At 58.4% G+C, this 19,241-nt stretch overlaps 1 protein-coding gene across 11 annotated transcripts in view; it reads left to right on the top strand.

Annotated features, from left to right (window-relative positions):
• The window catches only part of CDK5RAP2 (CDK5 regulatory subunit associated protein 2), a 153,323-nt gene extending 134,328 nt beyond the window's left edge, over positions 1-18,995 (top strand). For all 11 annotated transcript variants that reach the window (XM_077913110.1, XM_077913108.1, XM_077913111.1 and 8 more), the window contains 9 exons: positions 925-1,114; positions 1,768-1,889; positions 2,827-3,075; positions 5,761-5,838; positions 6,797-7,062; positions 9,013-9,156; positions 15,568-15,694; positions 18,494-18,540; positions 18,904-18,995. In XM_077913110.1, coding sequence (XP_077769236.1) covers positions 925-1,114; positions 1,768-1,889; positions 2,827-3,075; positions 5,761-5,838; positions 6,797-7,062; positions 9,013-9,156; positions 15,568-15,694; positions 18,494-18,540; positions 18,904-18,960 — 1,280 coding nt within the window. In that variant the 3' untranslated portion in view covers positions 18,961-18,995. The remainder of the gene's footprint in view (positions 1-924; positions 1,115-1,767; positions 1,890-2,826; positions 3,076-5,760; positions 5,839-6,796; positions 7,063-9,012; positions 9,157-15,567; positions 15,695-18,493; positions 18,541-18,903) is intronic.
• The last annotated feature ends 246 nt before the right edge of the window (positions 18,996-19,241 follow it).

The following is a 19,241-nucleotide window of genomic DNA, read 5'->3' as shown; positions in this document are numbered from 1 at the left end:
CTAGAAGTAGAGCTGGGACTCAGTGTCTCCCACTCTCCCTGGACGGTACGGACGCCACTTTTGGCCTAAAGGACAGAATCGAGGCTTCTGCAGACCATCACTCGCACGGCAGATGTGTCAGGGCCTACGTAGACCGACACAGGAATGAGAGGGTCCGGGTGCCGTCCCCCAGGGGAGACCCAGCCAGGAACCGGGGCTGCCAGCCCGAGGACCCGCCCTGACCAAGGCAGGCGTCTTGACTGGGGGGACGCTCGGCTCCAAGAGCTCAGCCCAGCAGGCCAGCGGCGATGCCCGATGCCCGTGCAGGCCCTAGTGTCAGGGCTGCGGTCAGGGCTGTGGACCCAGGCGGAGTGCCCGAGAGCCTCGCGCTGAGCCCTCTACGTGGCGCGGCTCCTCACCACGACTTGTGGGGAGACAGAGGCACAGAGGACTCAGCCGAGGTCTTGGCCCCAGTGGGCAGCACGGTGCCCCCGAACACGCCACTCTGCCCCCGGGTCGCGCTCCTGACTGCCTGTCTCCAGGCCCCGGGCCTGTCCCATCCCTCAGGAGGGCCCCACCCCGCGGGGACTCCCTCGCACCCACTGCCGGAGCTGGGGGCTGTCCCGTGCCTCCGTCTGTAATTCACACCCACTGCTTGCTCTGCGACGGCAAAGCAGCCGGGTTGGCGGTTGGCACGGCCCATTATGGTGCAGAAGATTCAACAGGCCCGTTTCATCCCGGTGACGTTTAATCTGCAGCCTTGATGTTGACAGATTTATCTGCCCCAAGTGCGTAAGATAATTGGAACGCCAGACTCATAAATGCCAGTTTAAACCTCGTTCTGTTCCGTATTCTGGAGCGCTTGAGCTGAGGTGCCGTACTTGCGTAATAAGGTTGGAAAAAACAAACGGGGTCTCTTCTCCGCGGCGCTGTTCGTGTTTGCAGATAAACAGAAGGAGAACGAAAAGTTACGAGAGTCCCTCTCCAGGAAGGCTGCGAGCCTCGAGCTCCTTCAGCGAGAGTACGCGTGCGTGAAGGGGGACAACGAGAGGCTGCAGAGCGAGGTCCGCGAGCGGGAGAGGCACACGCAGCAGCTGCTCCGGGAGGTCTGCAGCAGCCGCAGCGAGCTGAGCAGGTGGGCTCAGGCCCCTGGGGTCGGCTCAGTGAGGGGCCGATGCTGGTGTCTGCGGGGAGGTCGGGGCGCCCCGTGAACGCCGTGGAGCCAGGAGTCGCGGCCTGAAGGCAGTGAAGGGAGCCGGGAGCTCCTTGGGGGCGGGGTGTCCTCGGGCTGTGCGGGGCGGGGCAGGGAGGCCTCGGCCTGGAGGGAAGGGGCCAGGGAGGAGGCTGGGCGCCCCATCCCGCCAGCCCCGAGCCCTCTCACGGTCGAGCAGTGCCGGGGGGCCGCAGGGAGGCCCTGCGCAAGGGCCGTGAGCGCCCGGGGTTCCCTGGCCTGAGCTCCTGGCCCGCCCCACATGTCTCCATGGTTCCTCGGTGCCAGCGTCCCCGTCGTCCTCCCAGCCCAGTCCAGTGCGCGGTTTTGCCGTTGTGCGTCGCAGGCCCCTCCTGGGCGCCGCACCCCGGGCTAAAACGTGACCTTGTGAGCTTTGTGTCCTCGTGTCCGCGCCCCCGGGGGTGGAGGACGACGTGTGGTAGAGACACACCTACTGGGCCCGGGGCAGCCTGGCCGTGCCTGCACGTCCTGCCGCCCTCGTCGGTCTTGTCCACGCTCTGAGGGTGGAGTGGCGTCAGAGTCCCTGCCCACGCGTCACAGTTGACGTCTCCTTCCAGGGCGCGGGAGGAGGCCCAGCTGAGGCAGCAGCTGCTGTCCCAGAACGAGGAGCTCCTGCAGTCCCTCCGCGTGGAGCTGAAGGTGTACGAGAGGCTGGACGAGGAGCACCGCAGGCCCAGAGGTAGCGCCGGGCCGGGGGCGCGGGGGGGCTTCCCACGTGGGCCCGCTGCTGCGGAGGGGAGGGCGGCGCGGCACTCCTCCTCCTGGCCTGGCCGCTGCTGGGCCCCGGGGCGCACCTCACACAGGCCCTCGGCCTGTGCTTCCTCTGGGGGGCCGTGGGCCCCGGGGCTCTCACCGCCCCACCCCTGGCTGGGCCCGTCACTGGGTCTGCTCACCCCTCGGGCCTGGTTCTTGGACGTAGAGACGCGTCCCTGGATACCTGGTCTGTAGAGTCATGGACGTGCAGGGAGGTCAGTTATGGGGGGCATCCCCCGGTCCGTGGGACGCAGCCGACCCTCGGGGACCAGCTGGGTCGCTGCCTGCCCGCGTGTGCTGCTTGTTGGCCGCGGGCCCTGGTCCTCGGGCCATAGCAGATCAGAGCGCCTGGGCTGCAGGCCCTGGTGGTGCAGTCGCTCTGAGGTGTGGTGGGTCTTTTGTTTTCAAACTAATTTTCCAGATGGTTTCTCCCTATTGAAAGTTTATCTAGGAAAGGGTCACCCCACACCTTTCATTTTCTCCTCAAGTTGCTTTTCTTATTCTTGCTGTTGTGTGTTTTTAATACACTGTGGCTCTTAAAATCGGCCCCTTTCATTCTGTAATTCCAGCCCAAATAGATTTTATTACTACTAGACATAATTTCGGGATTTGGTGTGCAATTTGCTAGGCTTTTATGGCCAGAAGCGAAAATTAATTTCCAGCTCTTATTTAGCCTGTGGAATAGCAGCAATTAAGTCTGCCAATATTTTTGTTTTTAAAGTCAAGTTGTTATTTTAAATTGTACCTAGTTCTTAGGAAGGGGAGGTGGGGTGGTGGCAGGTTTAAAACCCTGCTGAGCTCCTTCGATGTCTGACCCTTTGGTGGCGGAAGATGTCAAAGTTTCCTCCTTGCACTTGTTCCAGAGGTCGGAGCAGAGGCGTGCGGAGAAGGCTGCAGGGGGCAGGACCCTTCCAGCGACCTGCGTGGCCTCCTAACAGAGATCCAGGCTCTGCGGGGGCAGCTGGAAAAGAGCATCGAGACCAGTAGTGCGCTGCGGAGCAGGCTGGAGGAGCAGCTGGCGCTGGAGGGGAAGAGGGCTCAGGAAGCAGCCCTCACCGTGGCTCTGCAAACCCTGACCGTCCCCGAGTGGCCCCTGCACCCGGACAAGCACGGTACCGCACCTGCCCTCCGCCCCGAGACCGCAGCCCCGTGTGTGTGTCGGCGGGACGTGCGAGCCCCTGGGTGCCCTTGGCCGACGGACATGTCCCCCCGTTGCCAGCAGGCCCCCGACGCCCGGGGAGCCAGGGCCTGGCCACTGCTCAGCTGTCAGCTGCGGCAGAGCCTTGTGATCTCCGTCCGGGGCCTCTGGGTTGAGGGAAGTGGAGCTTGGGCGTCCAGGACCCTCCTCGCCTCTGGTCTTGCCCCCCCCCCCCCCCCCCCGTCCATTCAGCCTTCGCTCGTCACTCCACCGCTGAACATCCTCCCTCCTGCTTACTGCCTTTCAAAGGCAACCTCAGCGTCTTGCTCAGACTCTCGGTATCTTGTAAGGATCCGAAGAGCAACCCGGGAGGTTTGAAAACTGCGTCAGTTTTGCATTAGCCCGTGGGTTCGTGTGTAGCCCTGCAGAGGCTGTGTAGGGTGGCAGAGAAAGGACAAGGGGGTCCTCACTCCTTGGACACTTGCCCGGCACAGGGTGAGGGGTCAGGCGGCAAGCGGTCAGGCCCAGGGCCCTCTGCCGGGCCATCCTCTCTGCTCTGGGGCTGGAGGAACGACGACCCAGCGGGGCCACTGCACTTGCCCGAGGCGACACGGCAGGCGGGCGCCACAGCTGGAGCTACAAGTAGCCTTTTAGCTCCCGAGACCGGTGGTGTTCCTGGAGCAGCCCCTGACCTTGGGAGCCTCAGGCGCCGAGGCCATGATCCTCATACCCACAGGGCAGGGGGCCATCCAGTGGGACCGGGCGGACCACAGACTTCGTAAATAAGTGTTGTGTAAAAGTTTGGGCTTAATCTTCACAGGATTGGGAATTGTGTCTATTGCCTTTAATTCAAAAAATTTAAAACCTCTTAAAGAGCACCCATTCAGCGTGCTTTAGAGCTTGTAGCGATTGGCATATTGATCTCTCCCTGTTAAAGAGTGTTTTTTTTTTTTTTTTAAGATTTTTATTTATTTACTCATGAGAGACACACAGAGAGGCAGAGACCCAGGCAGAGGGAGAAGCAGGGTCCATGCAGGGAGCCCGACGTGGGACTCGATCCCGGGACCCTGGGGTCATGCCCTGGGCTGTAGGCGGCGCCAAACCGCTGAGCCACCCGGGCTGCCCACTGATAAGGAGTTTTGACGGGATGACCACTGGGTGTTATACTATATGTTGGCAAATCTAACTCTGATAAAAAAAATACCAAAAAAAACCCAAAACAAAACAAAAGGAGTTTTAAGACTTTTCACTAGAAGATGATGTTGATATGAGAAAAAAAAAGTGAAGGAAAATCCTTCACGATTCTACAAAATGACGGCATTTTGCTTTGCATCTCTCTCTTCATTTGGTGGTCATTTGGGTTTTGGGCTGTTCTGCATCCTTTCTTTGTTTTTGCCCAATATTACATCATAAACGTTTCCCACCCTTTCCCCCCGGCTTCCTGATTACTGTTTCCAGATGATCCTCAGTCACGAAACCATGGTGACTAGTAAAGTGGTCTCTGATTCGGGGCTTTAATAGGCGCCGACGTTAATATGGTTCTTGCTGTTACACGACATTCGTTGCATGAACTCCCACCAGTGGGATCTCACAGGGCTGGAAAGGAGCCCTCGTGCGTGGGGTGTACGTCAAAGCGGCACCTCTGTCTGCCCCCGGCCCCCCTCAGGGCTCAGCGGAGATGGGACTGAGAGATTGTGGGGTGTGCTGGGGAGTCGGGAGGACCACCCGGGGCTGGTGCCGCCCGGGCGCTGGGGGGGTGCTGGGGCAGCTGGAGCGCGGTGGCCACGGGACGGCCCTCACCAGCTTGAGATTTGTGCAGGGTCAGCCCCCCGGGTTGCCCACGGGGCGTCCAAGAGGGCGTCCAGGGGGAGGTGTTGAGAACCCACGCCGCCTCGGGGACGAGGGAAGGTGGGCGCTCTCCCCGGCGTGGCCTCTCATCCTCGGCAGGAGGCTTTTCAGGGTTGTGTTTAGTGCGCTCGTTGGAAAGTTCTGCTCTGAGGATGGCGGGCCTGGTCCCCGCTCTGCTGCCGACTCTGGGGCGGGGCCGGGTGGTCCCCTCTTGTCCCCGCCCCTCGGTCGCCTGCTCCCCCACAAGGTGTGCGCTCCCGAGGGTCACATGTAGGCGCACGGTCGCGGGTCACGGCGTGCGGATCATCTCGCACACCTGCTCACTGGCCGTGTGTGGGTCCTGAGGTTGCATCCGTCGCGTCACTGCCTAAACTCTGCCTCGGGTCCCTCGTCTCTCTTGCTCGGTGGCTGTGGCTGCCGCGCGCTCGCTCCTCTGGCCAGAGCACAGCCCTCTGGTGACGCTGCCCCGCCTGACACCGCGGAGGGGGCTGCAGAGTCCCCGGGCCCGACCGTGCCCCACGCGGGGCGTCCTGGGGCTCTCCTGTGTGCCTTTCATCTGCCCCTTGCTGCGCCCGCATCGCATGCCCTCCTCCCGCCCACGGCCCCCTGCAAGCAAAGCTGCCGTTGGCCTGCTGGATGCCAGAAGGGACACCTGCTGCTCCCTGTCTCCCCCCAGGGTCCTGCCCACGGGGTCCCGGGCCCAGTGAGGATTTGCAGGAGGGCCTGGGGGGCTGCTTAGTGCAGTCGCTTTCACTTCTTTCCAGTGCTGGCAGGAATGTTTGTTTTCTGTCTCTTACTTTGCATTTTGTAGGTGGTGACGGATGCCCCGTGGCGATAGATAATTCCTGCGATCTGTTTGACTCCACCCTGGCCGTGCCACCACCGTCGGGTACGGAGCTGAAGTCTGGGTAAACCGGGGCAGGGTTGGGTTTGGCAGCAGGGGCTTGAAAATTGAATGAAAGGGGGTCCCTGGTCCCAAATCAAGAGCGTGCTTGGGGTTTCACGTTCTCAGCATGTGTAGCTGGTGACGGCCTCCTCCAAGCCAGCTAATCGGTGCTCGCGGTGGTGACCTCAGCGACGTCGTTGGGTCCTTGTTGCCTTAGGTGAAGTGTGACCCCCTCGGTGTGGCTTTTAAGGCCCTGCAGCCTCCAGCCCCACGCCCGTGCAGCCCTGTCCCTCTGCATTCGTGTTACACCCGGGGTCACCGCCCCGCAGGCCTGCCGTCCCCGCTCACCGGGACTGTGCGGGGCGGCGCCGTCCGTCTGCAGACCGCGTCTGCCCCGTCCTCCGCGTGCAGATCCTCCTGCTGCGCCGAGAGTCCTCCCGAATGCACGCTTCTTTGTGAAATGCCTTTCCTGAGGTCCCAGTCAGAATCGTTCCTCTGTGCCTTTGTGGAGCCGAAGGTAGAAGGCAACAGGCTCCGTCTGTGTTCCGTGTCCTTCTTGCTTCCCGCGCAGCCCGGCTCGATGGTTGCTCCTCCTGGGAGGCCTGTCCTCAGCTCTCCTCCCGCACGGAGAATTGAATCCTCCTCCTCTGAGCCCTGGCTCCTCTTCGTCGCTGCTGTACCTCCCCCACGGTGTCTGAGTAGCCCCTGGGTCCTGGAGATCAGGGGGTCCGCAGGCAGGTGCCCCTAGGCGGTGGCTGAATTCAGTCGCTTCTGCTGTTAGATGAATAGGCCCAGGGCAGGGCCACGCACAGACCCAGGTCCCGGAGTCCGGCCGCTTTCCCCTGTGACCTGCCGGCTGGCGTTAGGACCTGAGGGCCTGTGTGTCCTCCCACCCGGCTTCGACGTTGAGGAACGCAGCTCGTCGAACACAGGACCTGACGTCTTCCCTCTCGTGTTGCAGCTTCTGAGACTCCTCCACTGTCTGAAAATGACTCGGACTCCCTCTCCTGCCACAGTGGCGTTTCGGCCACCAGCACCTCGTGCACGTCCCACCCGGTCCCTGGCCACCGCCTGTGGGCCAGCAAGAGCGGGTGCCATGTCCTGGGCCTGACTGCGGACTACGAGGCCCTGTGCCAGCAGATTGGCCATGGCCAGAAGCTCTTTGCCGAGATGGCCCTTCAGATCCAAGAGGCTCCCCGCGCTGCAAGTCCAGAGCTGGGGACAAAGGTAACCTGAGCAGCAGCTGCGGGGCCCCGTAGGTGGGAGGGCCGCCGAGGGCTCGCAGAGGGGAAGGAGTGTAGGTCCCCAGTGACGCCCTGAGAAGAGGGGCCGGGACTGCAGCCCACGGAGCTCGGTGGTCAGGTCCAGTCCGGGGCGCTGCTGTGGCGGGGTCACTTGCTGGGTCTGCGCCCCGTGTGGGTGCGACCTCTTCACCGGGGTCGCTCCTTCCTGCCTCACCCCACTGGGCTCCTCCTCGCTCTAAAGCTGCCTCTTGTCGAGGACCCGTGTGCCCCGTGCTCGACATAAACTCGTCCACTTCCTCCGAGGGTCCCCAGACTGGACCCAACCACCGAGCTTCCCTCGGTCACAATTTCTGGTCCCTTTCCCAGGTCCTTACTGAGGCCGCCTGCTTCCTGGCACCTGATTTTACTTTTTGTTTGATTTGTTTCACTCTATTGTAAAGGCCAGTTCTGCATTTTATATTTCAGTAGGTAATGAGCTTCAGGAGAGCAGGGGCAGCGTCTCTTCTGCTCAATATTGTGTATTTGCTGCCTAGCACCGGGCCTGGCGTGCGGTGGGTGCACACTAAGTGTTTGTTGAGTGAATTAGTAAATAAGATTGCTGATCTTTTCTAATTTTTTTTTTCTTTAAGTTTTTATTTATTTATGATAGTCACACAGAGAGAAAGAGAGGCAGAGACACAGGCAGAGGGAGAAGCAGGCTCCATGCACCAGGAGCCCGATGTGGGATTCGATCCCGGTTCTCCAGGATCGCGCCCTGGGCCAAAGGCAGGCGCCAAACCGCTGCGCCACCCAGGGATCCCTGCTGATCTTTTCTGATCATTATCTTTATTGTACAAAAAACCTAGGAACTGTAGCAAAGCACAAAAACAGCACGTGGTGCTCAATGTGTAAAATTTTGAAACACACACGTTCTTCAGCTCATTCATAAAGCTTAATAAAAGTGACCCCGACGCATTTCATGTTTCGACTTTCAGTTAACACATCAACAGCTTTCCTGTCCCATTCAGTATTTTTCTGAAACTTTCACTGGTTGCAGTATACGCCCTCTTGTGGATGTACCACCATTTATTGACTCTTTGGCCTCTTTTTTCAACATTTAAGGTGTGGTGAGCATCCTTGGTCAGCTCACTAGGGGCGAGTTCTGCAAGTGGAAGCACGCTCGCGGGTCGTGGACTCGTTAGGGCCCTTGGCGACAACTGCTGAGCCATTACTTTCCAAAAGTTTGTATCCCCGTTTGCAAGTGAGACCATCTCACTACAGCTTATTCTTCACTGAGTACTTTTATTTATAAATGGGTTTTTGCCAATTTGGTAGCTAAAAAGGGTGAGTCATTTTGTTTTATAATGATTTTATTACTCATGAAGACCGTGCTCTTTTAATTTCTTTTCTTTTTAAAATTTACCTTGCTTTCCCTTCTCTGACTCATGTTCTTGGCTTGCTCATGCCCTTGCCGTCCCCCGGTGAGGGTCTGCCTCTGCCCGCGGAGGCTGAGGGAGACCTTATGAGCCTGCGGCCTGGTGCCGGCAGTACGCAGGGCCGGTCGGCAGGGGCTGCTGAAGACAGAGTCGCCCGTGTTGCGTCACTAGCCGTTGGCGCCGTCTGCCTTCCGGAGGGGCTCCGTGGTGTGGAGCCGTGGGAATGGCCCTACCACGGACCCTCTTCTTGGCATAGTAGATACACTTAACGCAGGTGGTTATGAATCATGGTTATTGATTGGGCTGAAATCACCACCGAAATTCTCTCATAATCTATAATTCACCGGTCTTTAAGAACAATAAATTGGTGTCGTCTGGCACCAGGCTCTCGCGCAGCATGCGGACACGAGCCCTGCGGCCTGGAGATTTATGCGGCCCGTTAAAGCCGGCTTGTCCATAATCTTTTCCAAGACTGCATGTAACAGCCTTCCTCTCCTCCCCCCCCCCCCTTTGTGCAGGGTCCACACTCGGTGCCCCTGCACACGTTTGTCACCAGCGTGGGCACAGCCAAGCTGATCCTCGAAGAGGCCGCGAGGTTACTGACGCTTTTCTGGAGGGTCTCGCTCCCCACGAACGGCCAGTGCACGCTTCATTGTGGACAGGTAGGTGGTGACACGTGGACTCCCAGGCTTAAGGATGCCACTGGGGCTCGTGGCTTGGTCTCCAGTCCAGGACCTGCTCATGGCGGATGTGCCCTCAGTTTGGGGAACGTGCCACGTTTGTTACGGGTGACGTGCTGCTGCAGGTGTGCACTTGCCTGCCCCCGACACCCTGTGCCCGTGGTCCTGACCGACCGTGCCCCCACTCCTAGCGTAGCCTTGTTGGGGGAGATCCTATGCACGTCTTCTACATGAGGAAGCTAAGGGTCTGGTAGTGAGGCCCGACCAAGCACCGGTATCTGAATCCAGAGTATGCTTTCATTTTATAGATTTTAAATCTAGTTTGTCCTCGTAGGCAAGCTCATCCCCTTCCACTCTAAATCTCTTTCGTTATAGGTCCTTCTCTTGATAGCTTTCAGAGTCCTATTATAATGGTTCTAATTTCAGTCTGTTTTAACTACTTAGAAAGTTTTGTAAATTATAAAACCATTGGGATTTCCCTCCAGACTTTGGCTTGGCAGCAACTTGAACACGACTGAATTAAGAGTGTTGATCCCACAACCATCCTCATCGCCACCTTTCATGACACAAACCAGGGGTCAGGCAGGCCAGAGGCTCTCCCTGCGTCTTCGTCTGTGGGACGCAGGTGGTATAGTGACAGGCGAGCCGCCGCTCGGTCACCGGAGACGCCTGCCCGGAAGGCAGAGCGTGCGTGTGAAGGAAGAGTTAGAATGTTGCCTGGTGGTCTGATAAATATTTCCCCCTTCCTTTATCTAACCTATGAATTTTTGCCAAAGGCCAGCAGGAAGGCCGAGGACACTTGCATTCCCTGTCATTCCGCATCTAGTCCAGCCTTCTGACAGCTCTCAGGTCTGTCGGCCGTGGCGGAGGCAGCAGTGGAGCAGCTCCCTGCTCGGGAGGTTCTAATGAGCCTGTCCTGTGATTTCCCCTCGGGGTCCTGGGGAGGAAGTTCGGGGGCACCAGGCTTGGAAGAAGGTAACCAGTCATTCCACGTTTTGGCCACTTGGAGCCAGTGGGGCCGCGGAGAGGAAGAGCGCCGCTGGGTTCCAGACCCTCACTGGCCTTTCCTTTTGTGCTGACCCACCGAGGTCTTTGCACCTCAGGCTTGATGCCTGCCCCTCCGGCTGCCTGCCGCCCCGCTCCCTCTCGGCTGGCGGCTTCTCCTGCCCTTTCCGGTCTCCGCTTACCTGTAACTTCAGGGCCGGAGAGGGTCCCCGATCGCTCAGTCTTAGTGCCTCTTCTGCTTCATCATGGCCCTCGTTGCAAATTACATATCTGTTTAATTTCTGTTTCCGTCTGTTTTCCAGGACGGGCCCTATTTTGTTCATATTTTTGAGTGAATTCTTTTCTTCTTATTCCCGAACAAATCCTCGCCCATACGATTTTTAAGCACAACAAGTCTGAATGAAACTCAGTGTGATGATTTCGTCCTCAGTACACAGTGTCGTCTGTTAAACAGAATGCAGTTCTTGTTCTGTGTGTGTGTAATGAATTGCAGTCCCCTCGCTCTTCCCCGCCGGCACACTAGTCCAGGGACTGGCCAGCGCTTGTGATGACTCACCCTTCTTTCCAAGTGTTTCTCATATAATTGATTATACTCACTTTAGCATCACAGAATTTTAGAGCCAGAAAAAGGACCTCAGAGTCCCTCTAATACGGTTGTTGGTGTACCCAGACCCCCTGTGTGTGGTGTTAAATTGCCGCAAGCCACTTTTCTGTCCGTGCTTGTTTCATATACTGCTTTTTTCTTAGTGTGAAATGTGTGTAAAGCAGATTTCCAAGTTTTCATTAGCAACCCCAATGGGCTTTTTTTTTTTAATGTTGTAAGGTTTTTCTCTGAGTATCATCAATGTGCCTTTTGCATTTAATATGCTGTCCCCTGCAGCCCCTTGGACTACTCTGCAAAGTGTGCATCATAGACATTGGTTTATCTCAGAAATTTGTGGGGAGAGATACAGATAAATACACACATTTGTTTATGAAAATCTTGTTTCACTGGAAAGATAAGCAATAACAAGAAAACAAGCTACCCGTAGGGGTGGGAAGGAAGACGGTGGATGGGCAGGGGTAGAAGGTAGATTTCTCTGAATAGATCTTGTTCTGTAAATTGAAACTGTATAAATGTTTTAAATAATTGAAAAACAAAATGGAAAAAAAAGGCAATTTCTTAAAATTGGTAGCAAGGCGAAACCTTACTATATTACATTGAAGGCATACCCACACAAAGAGGAAACATTTCAAGACTAAAACACAGTAATTTGACTATATCCCTAGTAGAAATACTCTTAAGAGCTAAAAGGACTGCAAAATAACATACTAATTGTTTTCAGTGATGATAAGTGTTACTAATAATATTGTAATAAAACAAATAGCTAATTAAGGTTTTTACTCAGGGAAGATATAGAAGTTGAAAATCAAAGAAATAAAAATCCTGCCATCCTTGATTTGGAAATACCAGTATCACCTGAATTTGTGATGTATTTCCTATTGAAAATATTTATTTTTAGGCTTTAAAAATGTCCACTCCAGTACCGGTGAGCACCTCTAGTGCCAAATTGTGGTTTCTAAATACCTTTTTCCTATTAATAGGAACTCAGGCTCCTTGGAGACATGGTTTGATTCTAGGTCTGGGGGGCAGGAAATGTATAATATGAGCTTAGAACATCTTTTCATCCTAGGGAAAAAGAGGGAAAAGGGAGTAAAACTTACAGATTTACAGCAGTTCTCACATTATAGTTCCTGGGCCGGCAGCATCCATGTGAACCGGGAACTTGTTCGGAAGGTGAATTTTGGGGCCTCACCCCAGACCTACCGAATCAGAAACTCTGGGAGTGGACCTCAGCGGTCTGTTTCTAGACGCCCTCTTGGTAGCTCTGAGAACCTGGATTAAAAGAAACTTAAGAGACGTATTAAATGCAAAACGTGGAGTTGATTTGGATCAGACCAGTTGTTCAAAAAAATGAAATTACAGTGTGGTCAGGGAGTCCTGTCTGCTGACATATATGGTGATACTGAGCAATGACCTTCGTTGTTCTAGATGTGGTGATGATGTGTTTTTCTTTTTAAAGAATCTTTTCTCTGGAGCTATATACTACAATATTCTGTGGACATGAAATGTGATTGGCTTCTGGGGTTGAGTATAAAAATACTTTCAGGTGCAGATGGGCCGGTTTAGGGACATAGATGAAGCAGGTTTGTCTGTGATTTGCTAATGACTGAGGCTGGGTGGGCATCTGGCAGTTCATTATCCCATTCTTTCGACTTTTGTGAATGTTTTTAAATTTTTTTTTTTTTTTAAATTTATTTATGATAGGCACACAGTGAGAGAGAGAGAGGCAGAGACACAGGCAGAGGGAGAAGCAGGCTCCATGCACCGGGAGCCCGACGTGGGATTCGATCCCGGGTCTCCAGGATCGCGCCCTGGGCCAAAGGCAGGCGCCAAACCGCTGCGCCACCCAGGGATCCCCCCGACTTTTGTGAATGTTTGACATTTTTTTCCTGATAAAAAAGAAAAAACAGGGGCGCCTGGGTGGCTCAGTCGGGTAAGTGCCTGCCTTGGGCTCAGGTCATGGTCCCGGGGTCCTGAGATCAAGCCCCACCTTGGGCTCCCTGCTCGGTGGAGAGCCTGCTTCTCCTCCTTCCTGTGGACCCACCGCCCCCCCCCCCCCCAACGCCCTGGGGTTTCTCTCAAAGTCTTTAAAAAAATAGTGAAAGAAAAAGAAAAGGCCAACAACTAGAAAAGCCAGCTGTGGGAGTCAGGCCCAACAGCCCTGGGCTGGGCGGTGGCCTCCTGGGAAGGGGGCGGGTCCCAGCTCTGGGCAGGGGGCGTTGCTGTGTGGAGCTCCCTGGGCGCCAGGCACAGAGCTGCACACGCGGCATCTCCTCTGGTCCCTCACGGGCGCCTTCAGAGAGGAGGGCATTACCCTTTTCCAGACGTAAGAATTGAAACTTCCGTGCTTTGTCATCATCACAGCTGGAAGTGGCCGAGCCGGGTCTTCACGCCCTGTTGTTTTTACCGTGGTGCATTTGTCCTGCAAAAATGAAGATTCAGGTTCAGAGGATTCAGCAGACATACAGAATTACAATTCCTTGTTTCAAGTGCCGGATAGAAGATGGACAGAGGGTTTGGGGAAGTGCAGACGAGAATTAACCTACCGGTTGGCAGAGGGTCTCCCAGCACCTACTGTGTGCCCGGTGCTGCTGGTCAGAGGGAACCACTGAGTCTCGGGAGCAGAAGGAAACAAGAAAATGGTTACTGTTCAACGTGCGATGGGCAGTGATGAGGGAAGGACTGGGCGTGGTGAATGCCCGAAGACTCCTGGTGGGGAGGAATCTCAAGGACACTTCCTGGAGGAGGGGTTACCCCCGCTGACTTTTGAAAGAGGGCTGGGGGGTAGCCAGGCAGGAGTGAGGCAACCAGGGTCCGTCGTCAGGCATCACCTCCTTTGCGTCTCCCTCTGGGTGGACAGGGTCAGGGATTGTCCCGGTTCACAGTGTGGAGGATGACTGCCCAGAACGTGAGGCCCAGGAAGCCCTTAGCGTGAGGAGGAGAATCCGACAAGACCCGAGGTGTAATTAGGATCTGTTTTGGAAGAACGGTCGACCTCCTTGGAGCTGCCACCGTTCGTTAATCCTGAGAGTAGGTCAAAGCAGGGAATCGGGACGACACGCACCTTACACATCGTGGTTCAACTGAAAACAATTAGACGTACGTTCATTGGACATGGGGCCGGGGCCTTTCCTTTGCCCGTGGGCCTGCTGACGAGGCTCTGGCGTCCCCTGTCCTCCATAAGCTACATCCATAATGTATGTCTGTCACTTCCGCTTTCTGTTTCTTTAAGATGAAGAAAAAACGTAGACACTTGTAAAGCAAGTCGAACACGGAATTCTTCGAGACTCCGTTCCTCCCACATCTTTCAGTTGATTCACCCACACCTAATTTGCCAGAAATGTGGTTTTCAGTGACTTTATCAAGTCTTTCTTGAGGCATATGCTAGTTTTCATACAACCAGTTCTCTCTTCACATACACATTTCAGGGTTTACTTCATCCTTCACTAAACCCTATAACCGACTGCAGGTACCACTGCCGTAGACAAGTTTGGAACCAGTACCGTGGGGTCCTTGGAGGTCGGCCGCCCAGCATCTCCCTCCTGAGGAGCAGAAGTGTTTCCCTGTCGCCCAGTGGAGCCTGTGCCGGTGGCTCTTATGCCCGGGGTGGGGGTGTCAGGAGAAAGGACCGTCCTTGACTCTGAACGGGTCCGCGGGGGCTGCTTGGGGAGCCCCAGGGGGAGCGCAGTTCACGTTAGAGGCCTGGGAACTCTGACTTGCCGCCCCTCCACGCTCCCCACACGCTCCCCACACCTCTGGAGAACCCGAGCTCTCCTGAGGATCATACTCTCCTAATCATGCTTCTAGGTTCTCTTTTTTTTATAAATTCATCATTAAAAAGTTTTGTTTTAATGAGCATTATCGTTTTGTTTAAAAAGCACACAATCTTGATAAAATTCTAAGGTTGGAAAATAAAACTTCCACATTGCATCTCAGAGATAAATCACTAATGAACATTTTGATGCCTCTTTGTCATCACATTTTTTGGGCATCACACACGCATCTGTGGATATTAGATCTACGTAGCCAGGTTTATGAAACAGGAATGCCTGGATACAGTAGCAGTTCTGGGCTCTTTTTGTCACTAATTATGACCATCTTTCAACGTCAAATAGAGTTCTACAACATCATCATTTTTTTTTTTTTGTGCAAGACTTCATTTGAGAGAGTGCGTGTGTGCAGGTGTGCACAGGCAGGGGAGGGGCAGAGGGAGGAGAAGCGGGGTCCCCGCTGAGCGGACAGCCTGCCGACCCGGGGCTCGACCCCAGGGCCCCGAGATCCTGACCCGAGCTGAAGGCAGACGCCTAACCGACTGGGCCCCCCAGGCGCTCCCCCCCATCATTTAGCATTATAGCGTCATTATAGCAGCTGGGAAGTTATGCCTTTGGGTGTAAGGACTGTGACGCACTGACGCAGACCCCTGCTGACGCGAAGCAGGTGGTTGGTTGGCCCCGACGGTGAACGGTGCCCGGCACATCCCGGGACGTGGGCGTCTTCTGGCGCCCGTGCTGCTGTAGGCGGGTGCCCCCAGGGCGGGGCTGCGGATGGGGGGCTAGCGTGGCAGGTGCTGCAGGGCAGGGCGCCGGGGCCTGTGCCGTCCTGGTTCCCCAGCGCTCCCGACGGCGCGGGTCCTGCAGGTCGGGGCGCGGGAGCCGGGCCCTGCTTGTCGTTCACGGGCCGCTCTGCGCGAGGGGGAGCGTCTTTTTCTATGTGTCTTGATTCTTTCCCACGTGATAGGATGTTTTGTATTCTCTGCTCATTTTTCCAATTCCTTTTCTCTTGAGACTGGAGAAATGAAGGCAGAGATCACCAAACTACACAAAAAGCTGTTTGAACAAGAAAAGAAGTTGCAAAACTCTCTGAAGCTCTTGCAGCTGAGCAAGCACCAGGAAAAAGTCATCTTTGATCAGTGTAAGTGATGGCTGGGGGTGGGCCGCTGTGTCTGCCCACTTGCCGCCCTGAGCCCCGACAGCCCCGGGCTGGACACCCGCTGGGAGGCCCACAGCAGCTGTCATCGTGCCTCCTGTTTGTGGGTTTCCTGTCCTAGCTCGTCCTTTCTGACCCGCACGGGCAAATAGATGCACTTAACGGATCCCGTGCAGGCCACGTGGTGCCAGGGGCGGTCCTCTCGCTGGGGCGGCGGGTGCCCGGCATCTGCCTTGACCGGGACCTTGACGTGACCTTGGCCGGGGTGGTAGGGAACAGGGGCAGGGAAGTGGGGGGGGCGTGGGCTTCTTGGACAGAGGGACAGCTGGGCGGAGCCCGCGGAAGGGGCGGTGTTGGTCAGACGGAGGGGGCGGCGTGGACACGGGCCGACGGGCAGCACGTCAGGCTATGTCTGGGAGAAGCCTCGAGCGGTCCGCGCGGCGGGTGGGGGGGTCGCTGGCCAGGACTGCGTCGTGAGAGGCGTCGGGGAGCAGCCCCGCGGTGCTGGCGTGCGGGAAGGGCCTGCTCGGCTGCCCCCGGTCCCCCGGCCAGGCCAGGAGGAGGGCCCCGGCCGGGGGACTGGGGGACCGGCTGGTCTTGAGAAATACTTCAAAGGCGGACCTGGGACTCGGGCTCCGAGAGGCTACAGGAAGGACACTGGTAAGGCGAGCGCTGTCCCTGCCGGGAGCCGGGGTGGTGGGCCGCCGCTCCCCGTGCCCGGAGAAGCCGTGGGCCACCTCAGCCCAGGCCCACTCGCTGTGTGGCGGCCCCTCGCGGCTCCGGGGGCACCAGGCTGCCTGTGCCACTCCTGTCGGGGGCCGGTGTTTCGGGGCATTTCTGAGAAGCCTGGGGCATAGACTGCTGGTGGGCACGGTTCCCCTCAGCTGTCCCCCAGAACCTTCTGGAAGCCGACTCTGTGACCCTGGCAGGGTTGGACGCCGGGTCGTGCAGCGGGCACTCACTTTGTGCTCCGTGCCCCGTGCCGGGCCTGGCGCAGAGGCGAGGGGGCCGCCCTCCAGCACGGGGCCTTGGCTTCGGGGCCGACACGAGAGCCGGCTGCAGGGCTATGTCCTGGGGTCCGACTGCGCGGGTCCGGAGGGGTGGGTTGGCGTGGGCGAGCGGGCGGGCACAGATGGCGGCAGGTGGCCTCGGGGTGAGCCAGGAACATACTCAGGATGCGCCAAGGGGCCTGCTGAGAGACAAAGCCAAGTCGCCTGGTGGGACCGGGGGGGCGGTGGGGGGCAGGGCACGGGCTGGTGCAGTCCCTCTGTCTCGGAGGGTCCCCGCAGCTGGGGGGGACGGCCAGGAGGCACAGGAGGCGGGGCGTCCTCATGGCGGCAGGAGGTCGGAGGCCGCCCCGTGGGTGCTGGCTGGCCTGGGCGCTGGCTGGGCCCCACGGCACGCATGTCCTGAGGAGCCTGGCGGGCGTCTGGGGCGGCACCCATCGTGGAGCACCCGTGGTGGAGCCCTTGGCCAGACCCCGGGGGTGGGGGTGGAAGTGGCCCCGGGGCCTAGGACTGCGGCGGCCTGTGTCCGGGCGCACGGGGCTAATGCACCTGCTGGTCGGGAAGCAGGGAGGGCTGGGGTCGGGGGCGGGCTCCCGGGATCCAGAGCACCGAGCCCGGCCTGGGCCCTTCGCCACGACTCTGGTGCCGTTAATGAGCGCAGCGCAGGTCTCTCCCCGTGTGACCTGCAGTAAGTGACATTCCCTCCTGAGCTGCGGAGTCCTGTCCCCGACACGCGGGGGTCGCTGGGAGGCCTCGGCTGCCCCGGCCTGGGTCCCGACCACGCCTCTGTAAGAACTGCCTGCTTCTCGTCCGGACGGACGGTGACACCCAGACCCCGTGGTGCACGTGCCCGACAGACACGGCCGGTGTCTCGGCCCCCTTCCCGAGCTTGCACGGGGTCCGTGTGTGGTGGGCGGCCGCTAACTCGGTGTCCCCTGTCTACCTCCAGGCCTCGGCCACAGCCTGCCCGGTGGGGCGAGTCCTGAGAGGAGCAGCCCCTGCCCGCGGCAAGGGTTCGCGGGGTCGCAGGGGCGCAGGCGGTGGCCCCTCTAGAGGCGGGCTGGCCGGTTGAACAAGCGCCCACCGCCCCAGTGTTGCAGATTCGCCAACACCGTCACTCGGGAGATGTGTTTCCTCGGGCCGGAATCCAGCATTTCCCCGGGCCGCGCATGGTCCCGCCCTGAGGGTGTCTCCGGGACCCGGACGGCAGGATTCCGGGTTCCCGGCAGGGGCGGCTTCCCAGTGGCTGGGGGCAGCTGTGTTGGGCGAGAAGAGGGTCCGGGGCGGAGGTGGCACCCGTGGCCTGGGGCCCCTCCACAGTGCATCCCGGGAGCGTGTCGGGTTCTAGCAGCTGCAGGGCCCGAGGAGAAAGGGCCCAAAGGTCATGGCCTCGCGCAGATTCACGTCCGCTCTGCACTGGGACCTCCTCTGCAGCCCTCGCCGTGGCCCTTAGCGCACGGGTTTTCTCAGAGTCAGCCACGGGCCCTGCGCTGCACCGTTGCCCAAACCCGTAGGGGTGACCCGGGTCCCCGGGTGCCCGCAGGCCTTGCTGAGCCCGCAGCGGGCCAGTACCCGCGATGTCATGGCCTCGCATGAACTTGCGGAGGTGCCTCTGGCCCAGTGGGCGACGTGGTCTTGGCACGCGTGATGGGGTGGAGCCTCCCACACCCGCCTCCGCCTCCGGTCTGGGCGCCCCAGGCTTGTCCGCAGGGGGCCTGACGCCCAGGGCACCCGTCTGACCGTCCCTCTCTCTCTCTCTCTCTCTCTCTCTCCTCAGTGGTCGTAACCCACAAAGTCCTTCGGAAGGCCAGAGGGAACCTGGAGGTAATGCCCCCCGGGGTCCCTTAGGGAAGGGGGCCCGGGGCGGGGGCACCGGCCAGCAGATGACCTCGTCAGGAACCGGGGGCCGAAGGGGACCAGGTGCGAGTCCTGCACCAGCAGCTGTTTTCCGCCGGCAGCACAGTTTCACGTGGTGGCGCGGCTCAGGCCTGGGGTGGTGGTCGTGGTCGCGCTGCTGATCCCCCGGGAGGACGGCACACGCCTCAGAGGAGGGAGCGTGGCAGGCGTCGCTGCCGCTGGTGCCGAGAGCGCTGCCTGCTCCAACAGCGTGTCCCTGAAAGCGCGTTCACTCGGCCTCAGAAGCCCCCTGCAGGACCTAAAACTCTCCTTTTCTCCTCCTTTTCGCAGCTGAGGCCCGGGGGCGCCCACCCTGGAACGTCCAGCCCCAGCCGACCGGGCTCCTGAGACCTCCTGCCAATAAAGCTTGTGGTTCCCGCCGAGCGGACGCTGTGGCTTGTTCCCCGGGTGGGTTCCAGGTCCCGGGCGCTGGCTGCAGGACTCTGCCTCCCCTCGCGTCGTCTGTCCCGCGGCCGGCCTCAGGGGGCTCGTCACCGGCGTTCGGGTGCCGTCGGGCTCCGCGCTGGGCTTCGGGCCGCCCCACCCGCGGCGCTCAGCCGCTCTGCAGCCTCAAGGTCCTTGTGGGCCCGGCGACCCCGCGGTGCGCTCATTCCCAGCAGCGCCTGGAG

The sequence above is a fragment of the Canis aureus genome, chromosome 10, assembly GCF_053574225.1.
Source record: "Canis aureus isolate CA01 chromosome 10, VMU_Caureus_v.1.0, whole genome shotgun sequence".
NCBI lineage: Eukaryota > Metazoa > Chordata > Mammalia > Carnivora > Canidae > Canis > Canis aureus.
The sequence above is the reverse complement of the archived record's forward strand: the minus strand, read 5'-3'. Positions and strand labels throughout refer to the sequence as shown.